This window comes from Podarcis pityusensis (genome assembly GCF_964106645.2).
Source record: "Podarcis pityusensis genome assembly, chromosome: 16".
Taxonomy (NCBI): Eukaryota; Metazoa; Chordata; class Lepidosauria; order Squamata; family Lacertidae; genus Podarcis; species Podarcis pityusensis.
The window spans coordinates 27,055,886-27,076,193 of NC_138041.1; the positions used below are offsets into that span (position 1 = coordinate 27,055,886).

The window sequence follows — 20,308 nt, forward strand, 5'->3', positions numbered from 1 at the left end:
GTAACTGGTCTTGCAGTTGCAACTCAGCAAGCGGAAGTCTGGCATTATTGCACCTCAGGAGTTATGGCTCCCGATTTATAGCACTCGGGTATCCTAAATACATATTGCGTAAGCAGAGCATGAGAGGATGTGCGAGCCTACTTGTGTGCTGTGCTGTGTTTCCCCTGTGGGTTCTTAACACCCTCCCAGGGTCATGGCATCCAGAGAAGTCCCAAATCATGGCACCCAGGTATTCCAAGTTGCCGGGCCAACTTTGGGGTGACTTGGGTCCTGCAGGGTAGTCTTCAATCCAGCCACATGCTCTCCATGCTCTGTGCCGTTTGGAGACTGTGGTGCAGGTGCGTGGGTTGGAGAGCATAGGAACCAATCGGCCTAATAATAATAATATTATTATTATTTATTTATTTACGGCTATTAGCCCATAAAGTATGTACAAACATAAAAGCACAGAGGCATAAAGCCGGTATATTCGGCACCAGAAGGTGAAAACCAGAAGGTGAACACCATGATGCAGGGGTGGGTCATTGAGCAGAGCCAGGTAACAGCTTGGGGCCCAGATAGCTCCAAGGGACGGATCCCAGAAAAAGGAAAACTGAAGACGAGATCCGACATGCACTCTCTTCAAAACTGTCCGATTAGTTTTTGATGATGTTGTTTTTGGTGGTTTTTGTGTGTGAGATAACCGCAGTAATAATAATAATAATAATAATAATAATTTATTATTTATACCCCGCCCATCTGGCTGGGTTTCCCCAGCCACTCTGGGCGGCTTCCAACAGAACACTAAAATACAAGAACCTATTAAACATTAAAAGCTTCCCTAAACAGGGCTGCCTTCAGATGTCTTCTAAAAGTTTGGTATTTATTTTTCTCTTTGACATCTGGTGGGAGGGCGTTCCACAGGGCGGGTGCCACTACCGAGAAGGCCCTCTGCCTGGTTCCCTGTAACTTGGCTTCTCGTAGCGAGGGAACTGCCAGAAGGCCCTTGGCGCTGGACCTCAGTGTCCTGGCAGAACGATGGGGGGTGGAGAGGCTCCTTCAAGTATAGGACCTTTGCCCCGCCGCCCAATAAAATATTTCAAGCGGTTGATGGACAACGCCATTCAAATACTAGTGCTCGCGCGCACCGTAACATTCGATTGATCATGTGGGGGCGGGGCTTCCCTGCCCCTTCCCCCAATTATTATTTTTTTTACTCCTGGTGGGGAGCTAGCGAGAGGGGCGCCCCCTGACCCTCTAACGTCTTCGAGGGTGAGAGGCTTCTTTTGAGCCTCACCGCCATTCCCCTCACGACGCCTTTTCCCTTATGACGAGTCGAGACTAACCCCCGCCCCTCACCGCGCTCGATGGGCGGGGCTCTCCTCCTCCTGGGGCTTCGCGCCTCTTTCGCTCCTCCGGCCACTGTGGTGCGAGCGAGCGAACGCCCGTCGCCATGGCGACAGAGGCGGGGGCGGGGAGCGGCGCGAGGCTGGTCGGAGGAGGCGGCGGCGGGAAGGGACCCAGAGCCGCCGCCTAATTCTCCTCAGGCGGCGGCGCTTCGGCCCTTCAGGTTTCCCGCCCGGGTAGGAGGAGGAGAAGCGAAAGGGCCAACGACCTCCCGCTCCTGAGGCGGAATGGGCAGCGCCTCCGCCTCAGAGGGAAAGCTCTTCTGAAGAGGCGGCAGAAATGCGCCTTAGGCCCGGCTGCTTCTCCTGGTTGAGTCTGAGGCCTCTGCGCACCCGGCTCTTCCGTCGCTTTCCTTCCCGTCCCCGGCCTCGGCCATGCAGAGCTCCGGTTTCCCTTCGCTGGGCCGCGCCCAGCAACTCCACCTGCCTCCCTGGTCGCGCTTCGGCGGGCAGCAGCCTCCGCCTTCGCAGCAGGAAAGGGCCGCGTCCCCGGCTCAGCCGCCGCCTTCGCACCCCGCTTCTCAACCTCACCCTCCTCGGCCCCCTCGGACTCCCAGCGCCGACGGCTGGAGGAGGGCGGCCACCGACCTGGAGCGCAGCCTCAAGTTCCTGCAGGCGCAGCACGCCGAGACCCTCCAGAAGCTCCACGAGGAGATCGATGTCCTCAAGAGGCAGAACAAGGGTGGGCAGCCGGAAGGATACCCCACCTTTACCCCCCATTTAGGAGCCAACTCCTAGGGGACGAGGGAGATCCGGCTCCCCCGATAAAATATACGAGGGGGTTCGGCGGCCCCAAAGTGAATGGGCATTGCCATTCAAATAGCACCGCGTCATGTGGTCAATTATATGGGGCGGGCCTTGCTTACCTCCCCACCCCCCAATATTTCATTCAAGTTGGCACCCCTCCCTGAAAAAGAGGTGGTTGCAGCAGCAGCACTCCCCCTCAAGTCTCTCCCTCTCCATCCCCAAGTAAAAGAATAGGGAGATCCCTGGGCGTGAACAAGGTTACCAGTTAAAGGAGAGATGGGCTGGCCACAATAACACGGCCTTTTCTTTTTCTTGCAGATCTTCATTATAAGCTCATCATGCACCCGATACTTCAGAGGAAAGGTACAGCCTTGCACTGCCCATGTTTCAGAGTTATAAAGTGAAACTAGCCCCTTGCCCACTCAAGGCTCAGGAATGGATATGATGGTTTCTGACACTGCTTCACCTAAACCAAGGTTGGGGAACCTTTTGGGCTCCATGGGCCAGATCCTGATCAGGTTCAGCCTGCCCCTGAATTTGACAGCTGTGTTTGGGAGGTGTCATTAATATCACCATGACTGACAGGTGGATGCCCCACCCACCTGTCAAAATCCTTTGTACTTAGAAATCACAAGGCAAAAGACCTTGACAGCCCCATGTTTGGAAACTCTTAGCAGAGTTGGTAATGAGGGTTATAGGCAAGTCCAGTAAAACTGGTGCTTGTAATATGTGAGCCCTGGTTGTTACCCAAGAGATTAGGCTTGGTGTTTCTTGAAAGGGATGAGTGAGTAGGCACATACACAGACTGACATGGAGCGGGTGAAGAAGGTCCAACTGAGTGCCTCCCAGCTCTTGATAGGCAAGGAGTTGATGCCAAGCCTGGGAGCTCCAGGATCAGGTTTCTCTTAGAATATTTCAGCTACTAGGATGCCAAGACACAAAAGGGTCCCTTCTGAAACTGTCCTGTTTGGCCTTCCCTATGGTTATGCACTCTTACGTGGGTACTGGTGCTAGCCCTTCAAGGGAGTATGCACCTGTCTGCCAGATTATTCAACTAGTTCCTTTCTTTCTGTTTTTGTAGATCATTCTTCCAGCAACTTGCCTAGTAAGTCACAGCCAGGAAGCAGTGCACCAGGGAAGACAAGTGCTGGCTTAAAGATGGTGGCGCCAGCAGCAAAAGAAGAGCACAGAGAACAAGGTACACACACAGTCTAAGCTGAAAAGATAGTGTTAATGGTGGCCACAATGCCTCTGATGCCATGGCTGTGTAGTGTTTTGAGTGTATTAGCAATGCAGCCTTTTCCTAAACATCTTGTAGGTTCTGAGGAGCTGGAAAAGAAGCCAGTAAGTGGCGAGTTCATGATGGACGAGACGAGTGCAAAAGAAGACATTATAGAAAAGGAAGTAGATAGAGTAATGTGGAAGGAATTGGAGGACTTCAGGCCGGAGCAGGAGACGGTTCCAGAAGAGGCACCTCATCCCAGGTTTGAGAATACCCACTGAAGTAGCAGTAACTTCTAAATCAAAGCAGCAAGTTTCACATTGTTGTTATTGTTACTGATGATTAAAAGTTCTGCTTACTATTTATCAAGGTGGTGTACACACATCCCCTCTCCATTCTATCCTTACAACAGTCCTGTGAGTGAACCTGTGCTGTGAGGCTGTGACTGGCTCAAGGTAACCTGGGAGGCTTCATAGCTGAATGGGGATTTGAACCTTGGTCTCCTAAGTCTTAGTCCAACACTCTAACCACTACACCACAGTCGTGTGCAGAACTGTGCAGAATTCTCAGTCTTACGCAGGCTTACTTGGGCCTTGCTAGACTTAAGTGTGGTTACTCTCAGATAGATACGTAGCTTCTTTTGTACAACAGACCGATACAGCTACTGTTCAGCAAGTGAAAGCAATTCCTTTCTGATATTAGTGACCAGCACACACTGTTAAAGCCCACCAGTGATCTGACAGCTGGTAGAACCCTCCCCCCGTCATTTAGTCAGGATTTTTTTAAATGTAACATATAACTATATAAAGTGTAATGTAACATATAAGCTATATAAAAAGGGAGAAAATATTTTTAAAGCCAAGAGAAATGGGAAGGAAACTAAAACTGATGAAAGAATAGGGCAGTTGGTTAGTCCCTGTGTTGGGGCTACGTGAAAAGTGTGCCAGTCAGTCCCTTAGGCCGTAGGTTGCCCACCTGTACTTCACTGAAATAACTGTTCGTTGGTCACACTTCAACCGTGTTGTTACAGAGACGCAGATGTTTGTGACAGGATGACGTCCCCCATCCCTTTTTCATCTGGTCAAAGCAGGGCAGGAGATGTGAAAATCCCTGCTGCTTCTTCCAACCCCTTCTTGGTGACAGTGCTCCCTTCCTACATGAGGAAGCCACCAACGCTGGAGGAGTGCGAAGTGGTCATTCGGCAGTTGTGGAACATCAACCACATGCAGATGCAGGAGGTGAGGCTGCTTGCTCTCCTGGGTTCCACAAAGGCAGGAAGCTGACATTGCAGGAGGAGCAGAAAAGTCACACTCTCTCCTCCTTTCTTCTTCAGCTGATGTATTTGAGATCGTGCTTGGAAGATATCCACAAGACCAAAAGAATTCCTGAGGACTACATGCTAGCTGGGCATGTTGGGTAAGGTGGTTTTTAATGGAAAGGTGGTTTTTAATGGAAAGAAGAAGGATGGTACTTCTGAATCTCTCATTTGAGTTGCAGCAGGGTCTCCAAAGTACCACAGTTGATTGATTAGGTGGTCGCCGGAACTAATGAGTGGTTCAGCCATGGCTTTTAGCTAATTTCTTCTCACAAGGATATTTGTGAGCACATGTGAGATAGGAGCTCAAATTTTTTGCCAGGGAACCTTCTTTGATCTCTGCAGTTCTTTAGAGATCCCATGCATTCCTGTACCATCCTATCTCCTTGAGGAGAAAATAGCAGCTGAAAGCAATTGTCCAAATTACCTCTCCATAAAATGCATTGAGACTATTACTTTGTCTGCCTCTCTCTGCAGACTCCTCCTAAGGCTGGCTATTGATTCCCACCTCTCAATACAGTTAGCCTGCTTGTTAACTCCATGTAGGATTAAATCTCACTCCTCCCAGCAATTTAACCTCACTGGAATTTTTCTTTGTAGCTGGGCTTAAATTTAATTAAGCAGGAAGTGGTTATGCTTGGAGTAGCCTACCTTTGTGGAGAAAGCATGGAAATGCTTACTGCATGCTTACTAAACTGCTGGATCTCACCTACTAGGAACTTTGATGGCAGCTGCAATCTTGAGAGCAGGTGTGTTGGGGCATTTCCATGTGAGCTGAGAAAGCAGGCTGTAGTGGTATTTTGCTACTTAAGATGCTCCTGTGAGTCTCAAAAGTGTTATTTCTATGCCCTAATGGAAGGACATAACACATGATGAAAGGGCAAGAGGCGAGAATTCTTTTCTGAGTGCCCAATTGTTGGTGCCAGAATAAATACTCTGTGGCCTAGTATGAAGTAGCACTTACCTATAAATATACATGCTAATTAATGTTTTCTTCAGGAACCAAGAGGTCACACGGTTGCCCAAGGTGAAGAATGGTCCTAAGAAATGGTAAGCAGGCATCTTATCTTAACACAGGTCAGAGATGGCTTAAGGGGAGCACGACTGGTTAGGTCACACTGGGTGCTTAGACTTTGGGGCACTGCAAGGACCCCACAATTATGATTTAGAATGCAGCATGAGAAGTAGGGGGGACAACTAAATCTGGGTGTCACAGAAATTTAAGATCCTGAGGCCCATCACTGCACAGGCCACTTCCAACTTTTTATTAAAGTTTTGCGATTAAAAGTCTCCCAGCAGGCTTCCCAAATTAGAAAAAGTATTTTGTGGTGAGGATCTAATTGAAATGTAAACATTTTTCACTGGACTCCCCCACCTTCCCAAACTGTCTTTTTTTTAAAAATGCCATTACATACTGCTCCTTTGGGTCCCCACAGTGGTGTCCTGACACCAAAAAGTTTTGTGGCCTTTTTAAAGCACTTCCAAAATTGGTCTGTTTTTTAAAAAAAAGTTTACTGACTGCTCTTTTGGTGATGCCAAAAGGTTTATGACCCTCCCTCCCACCAAGACATTGAAAATTTTGTGTGTTTTTAAAAAAAAACAAAAAATAGAATTTAATTTTTACGACTTTAATCTTGAATGATAAAAATGATACAAAGGTGTTGAATCAGTTGATGGGAAAAGCCTTTTTGGAAGAAGTGCAGTTCTTGCCTCAGCCTCCCAGAGGGCGTTGACTCTGGGTCAGTGCTGCCCTTGGCTCACCTCTCTGCTCTAAGGTGAAAGGGGTGTTGAAGTGCAAGCAAATTCTATTGTAACTCCTGCTAACACTTGTCACTTGGGCAGGTGGAGAAATGTTCCCATTTGCTCCAGAGGACTAGTTTAGTGCATACGAAACATCAACATCAGACAGTTTTTGGCTTTGAACGTGAATTATCAGAGCAAGCTCTTGGCTAGAAGCCAAGACTCCAGAAAAAAATATTCTTTGGATGTGGAGGTAGACACTAAACTTGGACACTGCCTTCCTCAAACACCCTGTTAGTAGGATGAGAGAGCAGCTTATTTAAATGCAGACTTCAATATGACAGGCCCACTTTGTTCTCCAGTAGGATTCTCACACCACTGCCTGCTGCTGAAAGGGCTGTGCTGCCAGCACTGAAGCAAACACTAGGAAATGCTTTTGCAGAGAGACAGAAGAGAACACAGGCTGTTCAGAGGAACAGGCTCCACCGGACAGCACTTTAGCAAGTATGGTTCAATTGGCCTCTTTTTGTAATGTGTTTCCTTGCCCTAAAGTGGTTTGAAAGCCAGCTAAACCATTTCCGAGTGTGTGCTGTACTTTCAACAAATTGTTTCTGGTGTTCACTCAATTTTTAAAACTTCATAATTAATCCTTTTTTGTCCACATAGCTACAGAAGATCACAGTGACCTTACTTCTCCCTAGAAACTGTTCTACCTTCAGTAGTAATTAAGTTTACTTTTTTTAACTACAGAATTGGGGGCTTTTAGATGCAAAATACACAGAAGCCTCCTTAGACAACCCCAGGTCAAGGGGGTATCAAAGTGACCTTGCCTTTTAGCAAACAAGTTTCTGTGCCCTCGTGCTCAGGCTGCGGTGGAGCCAAAGGAGTTTGGGGGGTTGCAAGAGAAAATAAGTGAGTGTTAAAACACTGGAACAATACATTTATTACAATAAAACAAATGCCTTAGTTCATGTATGAAATAATTGATACTTTGTACTGCAATCAATCAGAGCTTCTTAAGTACATTTTTAAAAATGTCCTCAAATTGACACAGCAATCACACATTTACAGATAGCACAGCAATTGGATGCCGTGTTGGAAGAGTGCAAGCCAGTATTCAGCGACTCTGCTGCAAAGGTGATAGCAGAAGTATGTAAAAACAGCAATACTTCCACAAAGATCAAGAGAGTTGTGCATGGGAGGTAGGAGAAAGCAAAACCAGGGCTGAGTGAAGCAGCCCCAGTCTCACCCTGTGCCCAGGCAGGCTCCTCCCGTGAGGCACAAGTTGATGAATGACATTTGACGCATGGCTTGCCAGAGCCACATCAGTCTAATAGCTGGCTGCCTCATAGTTGGGAAGACACAAACCGCTCACCTGCTTCAGCCAGTCACTGCACACAGCTATCAAAGAACAGCTTGTGTGGTGGGTGTGCAGGCAGCCTCTTCTTGGGCTGGTATCCAACCAAGCATACATATATACATACATACTGGGCACTGGACGAGGTCTGAAGGACGCTGTCCCTTTTCTTATAGTAGGGAGACTCCGTGACAGAAGTCTACACACACTCTTCTCTAAGAAGACATTAAAAAAAAGTCATTAACACGTCTGCCGTAAGAACCGTGAAAATCCACCCCCTGCATCAAGTTATGGGCAGGTCTACAAAGGCAGAAGAAGCACAAGCACTAAACCTAATCCCAGGCTCTTTACAAAGCCGGGCTCCTAGTAAACAAAAACAATTTAAGGCTTCTGCTTCACACGTTCCTGCCCTGCTTGGCTGTGATTTTTTCCAGCTCAGGCCCAGCAAGAGGAGATGACGAGACATTAAGCAGCAGACAAGCAGGCCTGGCGGATGCTCTGCGCCCAGGTGTTAAGGAGTGCTGTGACAGAGTGCTTGTCAGGAAGCTGCAGCAATTTTGACATCATGTAGCGATACACTGACTGCAAGAAAGGGTTTGCTTCTGGAAAGAAAAAAGCAGAAAGAGTCTGTTATTTAAAAAATAATAATAATAAAGGACACCATCCAGATGGCAGCTTGTGTGTGGGTGGTTTTGTGACTCATACTGATGGGTTATCAAAGCTGGGGATTTGGAGCTGCAGAACTGAGAAAAATGAGTCATTGGCTTTTTCCCCCTTCACCTCCCCATTGGAAGCAGTAGCAGTGTCTTGTTACATATCTGAAGCTTCCAAAATTTAATCAAAGGATTTCCTTAGGATACTGGAATTCTGAGCTTCCAAAGCTTAAAACTGAGAGGGCAGTTTTCCTGTAAAAACTTAGTAAGAGAGTGTGTGTTTATAAGTAAAAAAATGTAGTTGGTTCTCTTCTTCCCACCTGGCCTCTAGCAGTGTCCCTCAAAAAAACCCAGTATTCCGAAATCACAGATCAAACTTTACCACATCTCTTCCTACAGCACAAATAAATCCACACTCAAAAGACAGGATGGGAGTCTTAATATGAAGTGGTCAAATGGATCACAAAGGCTAAACTCACCAGTTCCAAGGCTTAATGTAGACCCTATACCCCATCACCCACCCAAATGTCATTTTCTGCCTGCCTTGTTCTTTCATACCATACTGCTGAGGGTTATCAATCCACAAGGGGCTCTGATGTGGATAATCGGCTGGGACGCTCAGTTGCAATGGTGGGACATTTGGAAGGTTCTTGTCATCTGGAATCAGACACATTTTGCATTACTTCCTCAACCTTCTCCAAGAGACACCTAAAGTTGCTTATCAGGCAGCCTCTTTATTAAGTAGGAACTCAGATACAACCTCTCTGTCCCTGGCAACAGGCACCTGACCCATCAAGGTCTGGTTAGGATCCTCTGTTACCTTTTCTCTCTTGGGCAAGTTCTGGACCTTAACCAGGCCCAGTCAACCTCCCCTGCTGCTGCTGCTGCTGCTGCTGCTGCTGCCGCCACCACTGCAGGCTTTTAGCCTTCAAGTGTCAAGAGGATATTTGAAGACAGAGCTGTCTTTTCTTGCCACTCACCTAGCTTGCATATGAGGTGGACGGTGCCATTGTTGCTACAATGGGAGGGATCCAGGTTCACCAAGAACTTTGGGTTTAATCTTGCAACCTCCCCTTGTAATACATTTGGTATAGTCTGCCTTTCGTCCTCTTCATATTTCCGCTTCCGAGTGGAAGTCACTGGGGTCCTATGATAGGACAGCCAACTTCAGTTTCAATTCTCATTTCTAATTAATTTTGCATACAAAATGATAAGGCAGCCCCCAACAACTGGTCTAACTAAAATATCAAAGCAAGATAAAATAACTTCAGAAATAGCCGGAACAATATATATGCACAAATATCTGACAAATTCCAGAAGGGTAGCTGTGTTAATCTCTTGCAGCACACACAAGTAGTCTTTGGGCATCTTATTCCTTCCAGGCCTGGGCTCTGAGCTTTCCTATCTCTCACAATTCCTTAGCCATCTTTCAGCAGATACTAGAACCATGAATATACATACGTGATGGGTGGACCATGGATGGCAGTCATTGCTGGCATAAAGGTTCGGTAGAGGGAATGATTGAAGACTGGTGAGCGGATATTGGCCAAGACAGCATCCAACAAGGGTTGGCACAAGTACTGCTGCTTTGTGGGAGGCACTGTAGGGGGTGGGGGGGTGGGCTGACATACAAGAGACACACATGGATTTAGGGAAGGTGCAGCTCTGTCAGTAGGTGTTGCTGGACTCTCAGGAAACAACAGCTTTAAGAATAACTTGAGATTTCAGGCCCTCTGCTCAGATGCCAGCTTACAAACCTGTCCATTGAATCTCAGACAACTCCATGCAGAGACAAAGAACTTCATGAGGCATCCACCCTCCTACCAGGTTCACCTCCCACGAGCAGCTCCAACTCACCCACTCTGCCTGGCCTTGGGGCTGGCCAACTGTCAAGATGCCTGTCTTTCCTTATGCACCATCTACTCAGATCCCATCAGGCAATTGCTCTTTACTCAGCTTTGGACACACTGGAGTTTGCTTGTATGGTCGACTCGCAACTTACGTGCATGTAACTTGTGTGAGCTCAGCTTTATGTGCCTGGCTGATTTTTTAAAAGAGGCAGTCATCAAGGGGGCGGGGATTAGAAGAAGGCGGGGACACTGGCAATTGGGCCCACCATCGCACTCACCTCACCTTGGGAGAGCATTTGGATGTGCAGTTAAGAGTGAAAGCGGCCTTGGGAGCATTTGGAGGTGCATGGAAGTCTTCAGTGGTTTTTACAGGACATTTTTCCAGTTTTTAAAGCATTGACTATATGTGATTTTGGCTTTACGTGCTACCTCTGGAACTTAACTCTTGTGTAGGTTGCGAGTCAATTGTTCTAGTAAAAGAATAGCGCTGTAGCTCTGTCAGCGCCAAGGCTCATCTAGTCTGACATCCTGTTCTCATAGTGGCTATCGGATGTCTCTCGGAAGAAGCCCAGAAGGCAGGACCAGAGTGCAACAGTTGCACTCTCCCTATCTGTGATTCCTTGCAACTGCTATTCAAGGGCATGGCGAATAGCTGTTGATAGCTTCATCCTCCAGGCATTTGTCTAATCCTCTCTTAAAACCATGCATAATCTTATACTCTTATGTCTCCTCTTAATTGCCTTTTTTCAAAACTTAAAAAGTTCCAAATATTGTACTCTTTCCACATAAGGAATTCGATCTGTCCCCTTTTAGTTATCCCTTTTTAAACCTACAATATCCTTTTTGAGGTGTGGTGACCAGACCTTTATGCTGTACTGTGGCCAACTTCTTTGCCTACATTTTCCTTCTTTTGTTCTTGACGTCCAGAATCATTGAGAAAGCCCCCTGCTAATGTGGGCTAGGGGAACAGAGATAAATACACACACAGAACTTACCACAGCCATGTCATTCTTGAGCTTCTCCAGAGCAATTTCACATTTCTGCAGTGTCTTCAGAGGACAGCTAGGAATGAAGAAAGCCAGTCTCAGAACAGGCACTTTTCTGCTTCAGAGAAAGTAGAATTGCCTCCTCGTTCCCCAGATGGACATGGCAAGCCACCAACAAACAGCACTCTCCCTCCCCACTACTGCTGCTACACACAGTCACTAGGAAGAACGAAGCCGCCTACTGGAACCTGGCCCCGCTGCTGTGTGGGGCTGCTGCTTGTGCCTCTCTTCCTACAGAGAAGACACTTCCTGCCTGCTACACTTGGCAAGCACAAACCAAGAACAAGGCAGGCTAGAGCAGTGAGCTTCTTTTTCCTCAATTAACACAAAGCAGAATTTTGCTTGTGAACACAACTAGCTCTAATTATCTCCTGGCGCTTAGAAAGACAACTCCTCTAGATGTTCAAAGGGAGGAGAGCAAGAAGAGATGATGGGTCGAAAATGAGTACACAAGTTTACCGTTTGGAAGGATCAGTCAGAATATCCAGCAGGCTTTTCATCTTACTGAGGTCCTTCTTCCTGTCTGAATTGATAAGAAACACTCCTGAAAGAGGCAGTTATGCTAGAACTATCTTGCAGGACAGAGAGAAAGCAGATCTCTTCTGACAGGCGAAGGAGGTCTGTACCTCTTCAGGTTCAAGCTTCCCTGCCAAAGACAACCACTCAGAAAGAGGTCATAGGGTGCAACATGGCCTGTCACATCCTTGTGAGGACAGCAGCAGATGGCACAAACTGATAGTGTTCCATCCCTTCTGCTTTTCAGAGGATGCAAAAGTGCAACATGCCTCAGGCAGCCTTCCATATGGCCCGTGGTGTGCCATGCCCAAACACGGTTCAGCCACAGAATGTAACTCTGGGCAGAGCCAAAGAATTCATTGCTACCCAGTTTCCCTCTACTTCCTGCAGAGATATAACATGGTTTATTCATCACTCTGCACATGACAAGGCTATATTTACAAGTAACCCGGCAGCAAGTAGGAAGTAACATGGCTGATCTGGACTACCAAGCCCAGACCTAGGAGAAAGCCTCTTGCTATGTACCACCTGCTGCTGCAAGGGAAAAGGCTATCAAGGCTGGGCGCCAACAACCCCAAGCACACCACCAGGGGGCGGGGGGAGACGACACACACTTACCTTCATTCTTATCTATCTTGTTGATCATCCTCCGCAGAGGCTCAATGTACTTGGAGAGCTGCTTGAGTTTTTCCAGGTACTGCTGCTCCTCAGATTGGCTGGAGCTCGCTGGGCTCATGACAGAGTTGGGATTGCCTTCCAGGCAGAAAAGAGGACAGGTTAGACCCATGGAGTAAAGGCACTGAACAGGAGGAGGGGGAGGTGGCGGCTGCACCCAGCACAGCCTGCCTTCCATCTGCTTTCCTGCATGCACCCCCAGGCTGCTTCCCCTCTGCCACCATCACCAAGCTGTTCTGAGGATTCAGAGTTTGGCTATGGGACATGCTGCCTTTGTCCTGTTGTTGGGCTGCCTGCAGTACAACTTCTGCCAGGGAAGCAGAGGGTCACAGTCTGTATGCAAATTACGTTCACCCACCACATCACTGATAGTTAAAATGAGAAAAAGAATCCTCTCAAATGCCAGCACTGGGTCCCCACAATTAACCCCATTTATGCAAAAAATGCATTACAGGCACAGACTTGGAAATAAAAAGAAGGGCAACCTGGTTTTGCTCCCTCAAGCCCTGCACAAATTACCTGGAGTATTTAGTGGCCCCGGAGATGGGACACTGAAGTTCTGTGGCGTTCGTGCAGCTGCTGGACTTTGAGAGGGCTGAGGAGATGGACTGGGGAGGAAGCTGCTGGGAGATGGGGCTGGACCAGAGCTGAAAGAGGAGGAAGATATTTCCCATTGAGGTCTGGGGATGAAGCAGCTATTATTGACCCTAAAAAAGAAAACCTGAAACCACCTGAAGCCCGCTTACTCCTACATCAAGGCTCACCTGACATTAGAGTTGGGCTGGGAAGTTGGCTGCCCTGGCTGGGGAGAGGGCTGAGGTGGTGGAGGCATCGGCTGAGGGGTCTGGGCTTGCTGGGCTGGTGAAGGAGAAGACATCATGGTGATGCTGCTCTGGCTGACCTAGAACAAAGGAACCGTCACTGGCAAGAGGAGCCTTTCCAAAAAGCCAAGGGCACCAGGACAAGAGCAGCAGCCAGGGATCCCATTGAAAGGCAGCGTATATGACCTGCTGAGGAGCCTTGGGCTTGCCACTCTTTCCTGGGATGTAAAATGAAGATTGTAATGAACACGGCAGGAAGCTCAAAAACTCTTCAAACTAAGTGTGAAAAAACAGACCCAACACAGCAGCATTTTACTGCAAGACTCCTGTGATTTCACCACATGCAGAATTCTTCCCTGGCTTGCTAAGGACAGAGAGCCAACTTGGAGAGTCCTCAGTTCCATCTACATTTACCAGACCAAACATCTGTCTGAAAAATGCCAGCCTCAACTAGTACCATGGGAGACTTACCTTCATTGTGGCCCAGTGCACCAAAACCCCGTTCCTTTAAGCTTTGTCAATGATTTCCTAGTAATAATCCACAACATATTCAGATGGTCCAAAGTGTGTATGTGTGCTGCATGCATGACAGACACAGGCTAGCTTGGCAGAAGTATGCTCCAGCCCCACAGAGAACAGAGCCAGAGTAAAACATAGAACTGCATGGAGCAGCAGCAGCTCATCATACAAAACACGTGTGTGTTTTGGGAAGCAGAGGAGGTGCGTGCCACAGTCCACAAGCTGCCCAAGTTGGCAGACTGCTTCCCTCTTTTGCTCCATTTCCACTGAGCATTAGAAGATCAGACAGACAAAACTTCCCATTCCTCTTTGGAGGAACTCTTTAGAAGCTACAGCCAGCTGCATGAAATATAGCTGAACAAACCCATCGTACCCTAGTCCCTGCCCCCTCCCTCAGAGCCAATGGAGGCCTCGTATTTAGGCACTTATTAAGTTTTGCAGCTTTTAAAAAATGCACATCAGACCAAAATATGACACCCACCCTCTCGGCTTAGAGCTGCAAATTAAGCAAATGATATCACTTTTTAAATTAACAAATACAGACTTTGTCATTTTAAAGAGTTAAAAAATTCATAAATATTGCTAAAAATATACCGTTTCTGATGACACAGGATTAGACGGTGATGAGCATGTCCTCCCCGGTCTGCTGCTCATGTTGTATGAACAAACAGCTCACTCTTCAGAGCCTTATTTTGCTTTCCTCTGCCGTCATTTTTAATCTTTATTATGGCTAGGGGCCTCTCTGGATCTCTAAGAGGGCCTGCTCCCCCACCCCCTTCAAATTCCAGCTAAATGTGTGTGCAGTTTGCAGCATAATTAATTGTTCTAGGAATCTGAAGCAAAGAGTGAAGGCCGAGATTCCGTGTTCTCAACCTCTAATCTTCACAGCTGGCTCCCTCTAAAGGAGCAGCTTTTTTTTATTAAAAAAATGGACAGATACTGATCAAAGCAAAAGGCCCATAGATAAGCAACACCTGTTCTTTTGCTTACTCTAGCTGCGCAGCAGGGTTGATTGCCCACAGAACGTTAAGTGAAAGCCTTGGACCCAAAGCTTTCTTCTTTTTAGGATTCTACCTTATTTGAACTGCTCTCAATGCAAATTGTTTTCAGAAAACCTTGGTCCCATTCAACTGCAAGAGAGAGTCCTTCAACTGTGTTTATCTGACAGCCTGATGCTGAATTTCTACAAGGCATAATTGAGAGGGGAAAGTGTTTTGTGACTGGCAAGTGCTGCAAAGCCAGAACACCTTACCTAGAAAGCAAACTCTTATTTAAACTCAGTGTGAATCACAGGTAAGGGCCTGCCAGTGTGCAAATGGGTTGCTCATCCACTGAGAAGCCACAACAGTTTCAGTGCCAAGCCTGCCATGTGGAGGGGAGGCTGGACATGGGTGCCACACGGCTCATCTGTCAAACCTATAGGGGCTAGATCAGAGATTTTGAGAAGCCTACTAATTTAGGGGATACCGATACCGGCTTTGGTAGTGCTACAACACAGATAAGGGAACAGCCAGCAAATTACTAGATCATTTCCAGCTGATGGAAAGCAGACTGGGAACAGAAGTGCTTGTGAAGCAGTAAGCAGGTACTGAAGGATATGTTAAATGATTGTGGATATTTCTATGCACCCAGAACTAATTGCTGTTGACAACATTTAAGGTTATTCACAGGGGTTGTTCATGTCAATCTGCTTCCTTTGATTGCAGTGCTGGGTGACTCAGATTAGAGGTCAACATCTGGGCTTCTTTCTCAGGTGGAGGTTGTTTGAAGCAGCTTTACAAACCTTCTACCAACCAAAGCTGGTCTACAGAGAGGATACTGGTTCTCCTTCTCAGGACTTGAGTGGCTGCAGCTGTGACTGTATTCCACCAGGCCCAGATTCATTATGGCAGAGGAAACCTACATTCCTGCTGTCAGCTAAGCTGTGCAATCTGCCAGTTGACCTTGGTCAAAGCACCCACTTTCAGCCTTGGGAAGAACAGGAAGAACTGTCTCTCAAGACATTATTGTTTCCTGGCCAGCGAGATAAGGGTTGGAAAGAACTTGAAAACTAGGCATGCCGAACAGACCACAGAATGTGGGAGTCAGTGAGAGAAGCAGCTCAGTGGAACGAGCCAAGCTCACAAGAGCCTTGCTGCTGTGTGAGTCAACACAAACCCCGGGATGTAACTGCCTCACAACAAAGTAGAGCAGTGGGGGTGCCAGCAGTTCTACTCTTTGAGAGTTAATGCTGCTTGAACCCCATGATGCACCTCAGCAATTCCTCTTCTGGGGGGAACCTAATGGTGCAACATACTGAAAAGAACAGCACACAAGGCTGGGTGGAGAGGTCATCTCAAGATCAATGGGCCAACCGAGTAGGTGGGTATCCGTTGGTGGAGTTCCTCAGCAAGAGTGCTTTGGGGTACAGTGGTACCTCAGGTTACATATACTTCAGGTTACATACGCTTCAGGTTACAGACTCTGCTAACCCAGAAATAGTATCTTGGGTTAAGAACTTTGCTTCAGGATGAGAACAGAAATTGTGGCAGCAGCAGCAGGCCCCATTAGCTAAAGTGGTGCTTCAGGTTAAGAACGGACCTCCGGAACGAATTAAGTACTTAACCCGAGGTACCACGGTATTTCACAGGTGTGGAACCAGACCTGATAAAGACTGCACAGAACACCTCCTGGAGTCCTGACATGCTGTAGTCATTAGCAAGACAAATGTGGGTGCAGAAACCGCCTTGGGTGTAAATCCACAAAGTCACTTTGTGTGGATCTTGGGCGGTCAGTCATTATTCCATATGCATATGGCTTTTGTGAAGATGACAAATTGCCACTGTATAGCAGAAGGACTACAGAAGTGATAAACAGGAGTTTCAGCAGCCTAAGCACCAGCGATCTGAAGGTGGTTTGACTTCTCTCTCCCTGGTGATTAAACAAAGACGGCCAGATAATCCACTTGAATCAGATCTTGGCAGGATGGGTGGGGTGAGATCCCTGAAAGACCCACAAGGCTTCCTTCAGGGGAGCAGGAGGCACGAATCTCTGTTCAGTTGCATTTGACTAGGCTGCACAAATGGCCAGAACCCTCTACCAGCCTCTTAGGAGGCAAAGGGAAGAAAACGAGCAGCAGCAGCTACAGTATGTAACAGGGAGAGCACATCTACCCCTCAAGGGTCTTTGCAAGCTTCCTCCTCCCTCGGAGTACAGGCACAGGTTCAACACATGTCTTAGCAGCTAAATCAGCATTCCTGCGATCTGTTCCTATGAACTATGCCAAGCATTGTGGAGGCGAGGGAGACTTGGGGCAACGCCTCTCCTGGACTTCCCTGCTCCCAGAAGCTAATCTGCAGTCCTGCTTAGCTTCCCCCACCATTCAATCGGCTGCCTTCATTGGGTTGCCCATGTTCACTGCTAAGTGTGCACACCAGTAGTTGAACAGAACTCATGACAAGGGAGGTGGCCCCTTGTGCAACACCCACCCCACCAGCCCCCTGGCACAACACACATCAGCTCCAGTAAATACCTGAGGCATTTGCTGTCCACCCAAAGGAATGGTGCTTGGAGGCGTGGCAGAGACAGCGGTGGTAGGCGGGAACCGTGGTCTTATTTGCATCCCACCTCGGGCCATAGTTGCGGTGATCATCTTGGGAGGACAGAGGGACAGACAAAAGTAATCGCAACACAAGAAACGCAGCACGCCGGCAGGATGAGAAGCACATGCAGCCTCCGAGGAGGAGGTGGAAGTCAAGCGAACTAGTCTTAGGAAGGCAACCCTGCAGCAGTCGCTGGCTTGGGAGACACAACACTTGCACTCCTGACTGGCTCTGTCAGAGAACTCTGGGGTGAGTGGGTGGATGTGGGGAGCTAGAGTCCAATTAAAGGGAAACAATTAAGGGGGGGGGTTCAGCTGCACATCAGCTGTATCAAGGCCCTCTAATGGGATGCCAAACCTAGAAGAGGAAATTGACATCTCCACTGACCCACCTGGACACACAGCACCAGTTTGTATTGAGCTCTGATTTAAGGTCCAGGTGTGACATGGGCAGGTTTGACCAGAGTTTTAGCATCTGCAAACTATATGGCTCAGCCGAAGCCATCCAAGCCAGTGGAAGAGGCTTTGGTCCCATCTCCTGCCCAATTCCTGACCCTCAGGGGAGTCCTTAAGACTAGCCCAGACCTTGGGGAATGGGGGAAGAATGATGACAGGCAACTGCATTTAGTGCTTCATGTAAATGGACCTGCAGCAGCCACAGCAACAACGTGTCTTGAAAAAAAGTCATAGAGCTCAAAGTTGCTAACAAAAAAGTTAGGAACACAAACAGACACACACATGAAACAAGGAGAAAGGAAATCACAACTCAAGAACAGCAAAACTTTGCACAGCTGTTAGTTCATGGCAGAGCAATCAAGCCCCCTTCCCCTCCCCCAGCCTAGGGCAGTGACGGATGGTCAAAGAGGCTTTTCGGAAGAGAAAGGAATGAGGGGAGGCCAGACAAACCACATGCGCATGTCCAACACACACAGCATGCAAAAGCCGCCACAGCAGGGGAGGCCAAGGCCAAGCACCACACAACAGCAGAAGCAGCTTCCCAACAGAGGCAGATGCGCCACAGAGAATGGAGGGTGAGCCATGGTGGGCATGGGTGGCGGCGGCAGCAGCAGCAGCAGCAAGACCGGGGGTGGGCAGCTGACAAAACGTGCTCCTCCTCCAGGCATTCCTCCACATTCAGAGCCACACAGGCGCCAGCAGGCTCAACCGAGGGACCACCGTGGGCCGGGGCCTCCTGCCACACCACCAAAGGGAAGACTGTTGGAGCCACGGCCTCCAAAGGCTCCTCCTAAGACCCAGCAGGAGAGTCGAACCGACTGCGAAGGCAGCACCATGACTTCAGTAAGCTGAACTTGCCAAGAACTCCAGACTGCAGCACACATACACCCCCAAGGCAAAAGCGGTTTGTGGAGATGGGGGGAGGCTGAGAAAGAGCTACTCTGGCACAGTAAAGGTGTTAGAAATGTCGAGTTGGAAGGGTCCCATGAGGGTCAACTAGTCCAACCTCCTGCAATGCAGGAGTCTTTTGCCCATCATGGAGGTTGTACCCACAACCCTAATATTAGGAGTCTTGCACTCTACTAACTTGTTTGGGTTTTACCGCTCTAGGATGTGCCTCTTGGATTTCAAATGAGAGTACACAGGCGTCACCAGCGCAGAGCTCCTGAATTCCCAGGAACAACTCGCAGGGAGGATTTTCTCCCCCACGTCTTGAGGACTTCTTAAACTTATGGAAGAAGTTTAAATTGTACACAGGTTCAATTTCCTGGACAGCTAATTTGCGTATATCCCTCCTCCTACAGATTCAGTCCCCCCTTCCCCCTCCCCCAGCAAAAAAAAATAAATCTAGAAAATGTATCAACGTCTAACCTCTCACTCCTAGCGGATTTTGAGACATGAAGCTATGACCAAGATGCGGATCCAGACAGCATCTTGCTCCAGCAAAAAAGCACAAGAGTGGAGTGGAATTCAGCTCCGGAAGCCACTGGATGTGGATGGCCGTCCTGAGGATCGATGGCTCACATCCCCACAACACACTGAAAGGGCCTGAACTGGAGGGCTGCCTCCAGCAGCCCACAATCCAGAGGAGAAAGTCTGCGTAGAAGAGCCGCCTCATGCGATTGGCTGCCCTTCATTCAAGGCTTCCTCCCACACAGCACCACCAGGAGGGCTCTTTGAATGATGATAAGGGAAGGGTTCAGGGAAGTAGTATGGTAAATAAATCCTAACTGCATTTCTAGGAGAAAGGGCAGGCAGGCAGCAGTTGCCTCCCAATCTCAATGGGAGATGAAGCTCCACTCCAAGAAGTAAGAACTGCCCCCTTGCCAGGCATCAACAAGCAAGACGCTGGAGAGACTACCAGAAAAGTCAGGAAGAGATTTGATTTGAAAACTACAGAAAGACACCCATAAAGGACAGAGAAAAGGTCCAGAGCAAGGCATTTCCTTGGTTAAAGCAAGTCGCTTGTTGTATTAGAGACAAGTCTGACTGATCCAACCTCCACAAGGTCCAGATTGCCATCAGCCTCTCTCTAGGTGTCTTCATGTGCATGACATCTCCTTGGCAGGCTGGAGAAGCCAACCCTAGTTTGGGCATGGCCAACAGCCACAATAACCAATTATGCACCCCTAAATCAGGTGTGGGGTATCTCTGGCCCTTGAGATGTTGCTGAACTACAATTCCCATAATCTCTGGCCAACGACCATGCTTGCTAGCCGGGTCAATAGTTCCCCACACCTGCCTTGGACGATGTCATTGAGGCTGGACCCCTAGGCCTTTTCACCCTGGAGCAACTGGTAGCAGCCACCATTTGTCAGAATGGTGCTTGCCAGCCAGAAAGAGCACCCCAAACCCCACCATAGATAACCATTCCCAAAGACATTTGCTGACCGTATCCTCAGCATACAATCAATGACTTCCTCGTA

General features: G+C 48.2%; 2 protein-coding genes across 7 annotated transcripts in view; one reads left to right on the forward strand and one right to left on the reverse strand.

The window, feature by feature from the left end:
* Positions 1-1,402: 1,402 nt before the first annotated feature.
* On the forward strand, positions 1,403-10,984 carry CCDC74B (coiled-coil domain containing 74B). 5 transcript variants are annotated; one of them, XM_080985219.1, is made up of 9 exons: positions 1,405-2,067; positions 2,451-2,495; positions 3,214-3,330; positions 3,451-3,616; positions 4,385-4,592; positions 4,688-4,770; positions 5,669-5,719; positions 6,772-6,913; positions 10,195-10,984. In XM_080985219.1, the coding sequence occupies exons 1-8, from the start codon at positions 1,761-1,763 to the stop codon at positions 6,908-6,910; spliced, it is 1,116 nt and encodes a 371-aa protein (XP_080841345.1). In that variant the 5' UTR covers positions 1,405-1,760; the 3' UTR covers positions 6,911-6,913; positions 10,195-10,984. The 5 variants fall into 5 exon arrangements, with proteins under 5 accessions (XP_080841346.1, XP_080841345.1, XP_080841344.1 ...); XM_080985218.1 differs by lacking the exon at positions 10,195-10,984 and adding an exon at positions 8,201-8,440; XM_080985217.1 differs by lacking the exon at positions 10,195-10,984 and adding an exon at positions 7,481-8,219.
* Positions 7,329-20,308, reverse strand: part of MED15 (mediator complex subunit 15) — a 30,193-nt gene continuing 17,213 nt past the window's right edge. The window contains exons 9-18 of one of the 2 annotated variants that reach the window (XM_080985125.1): positions 17,358-17,477; positions 13,271-13,407; positions 13,026-13,153; positions 12,450-12,584; positions 11,775-11,838; positions 11,265-11,331; positions 9,881-10,041; positions 9,400-9,566; positions 8,978-9,076; positions 7,329-8,368 (exon numbers count right to left, since the gene is read on the reverse strand). In XM_080985125.1, the coding sequence (XP_080841251.1) occupies positions 8,232-8,368; positions 8,978-9,076; positions 9,400-9,566; positions 9,881-10,041; positions 11,265-11,331; positions 11,775-11,838; positions 12,450-12,584; positions 13,026-13,153; positions 13,271-13,407; positions 17,358-17,477 (1,215 nt within the window). In that variant the 3' untranslated portion in view covers positions 7,329-8,231. The remainder of the gene's footprint in view (positions 8,369-8,977; positions 9,077-9,399; positions 9,567-9,880; positions 10,042-11,264; positions 11,332-11,774; positions 11,839-12,449; positions 12,585-13,025; positions 13,154-13,270; positions 13,408-17,357; positions 17,478-20,308) is intronic. The other variant, XM_080985126.1, reaches the window with a different exon arrangement.

What these genes read in the sequence shown, in the direction of transcription:
- CCDC74B (XM_080985219.1), top strand. Translation starts at nt 1,761, where the DNA reads ATGCAGAGCTCCGGTTTCCCTTCGCTGGGCCGCGCCCAGCAACTCCAC. An exon ending in ACCACATGCAGATGCAGGAG is followed by an intron (nt 4,593 to 4,687) that starts GTGAGGCTGCTT and finishes TTTCTTCTTCAG; the next exon opens with CTGATGTATTTGAGATCGTG. An exon ending in ATGCTAGCTGGGCATGTTGG is followed by an intron (nt 4,771 to 5,668) that starts GTAAGGTGGTTT and finishes TGTTTTCTTCAG; the next exon opens with GAACCAAGAGGTCACACGGT.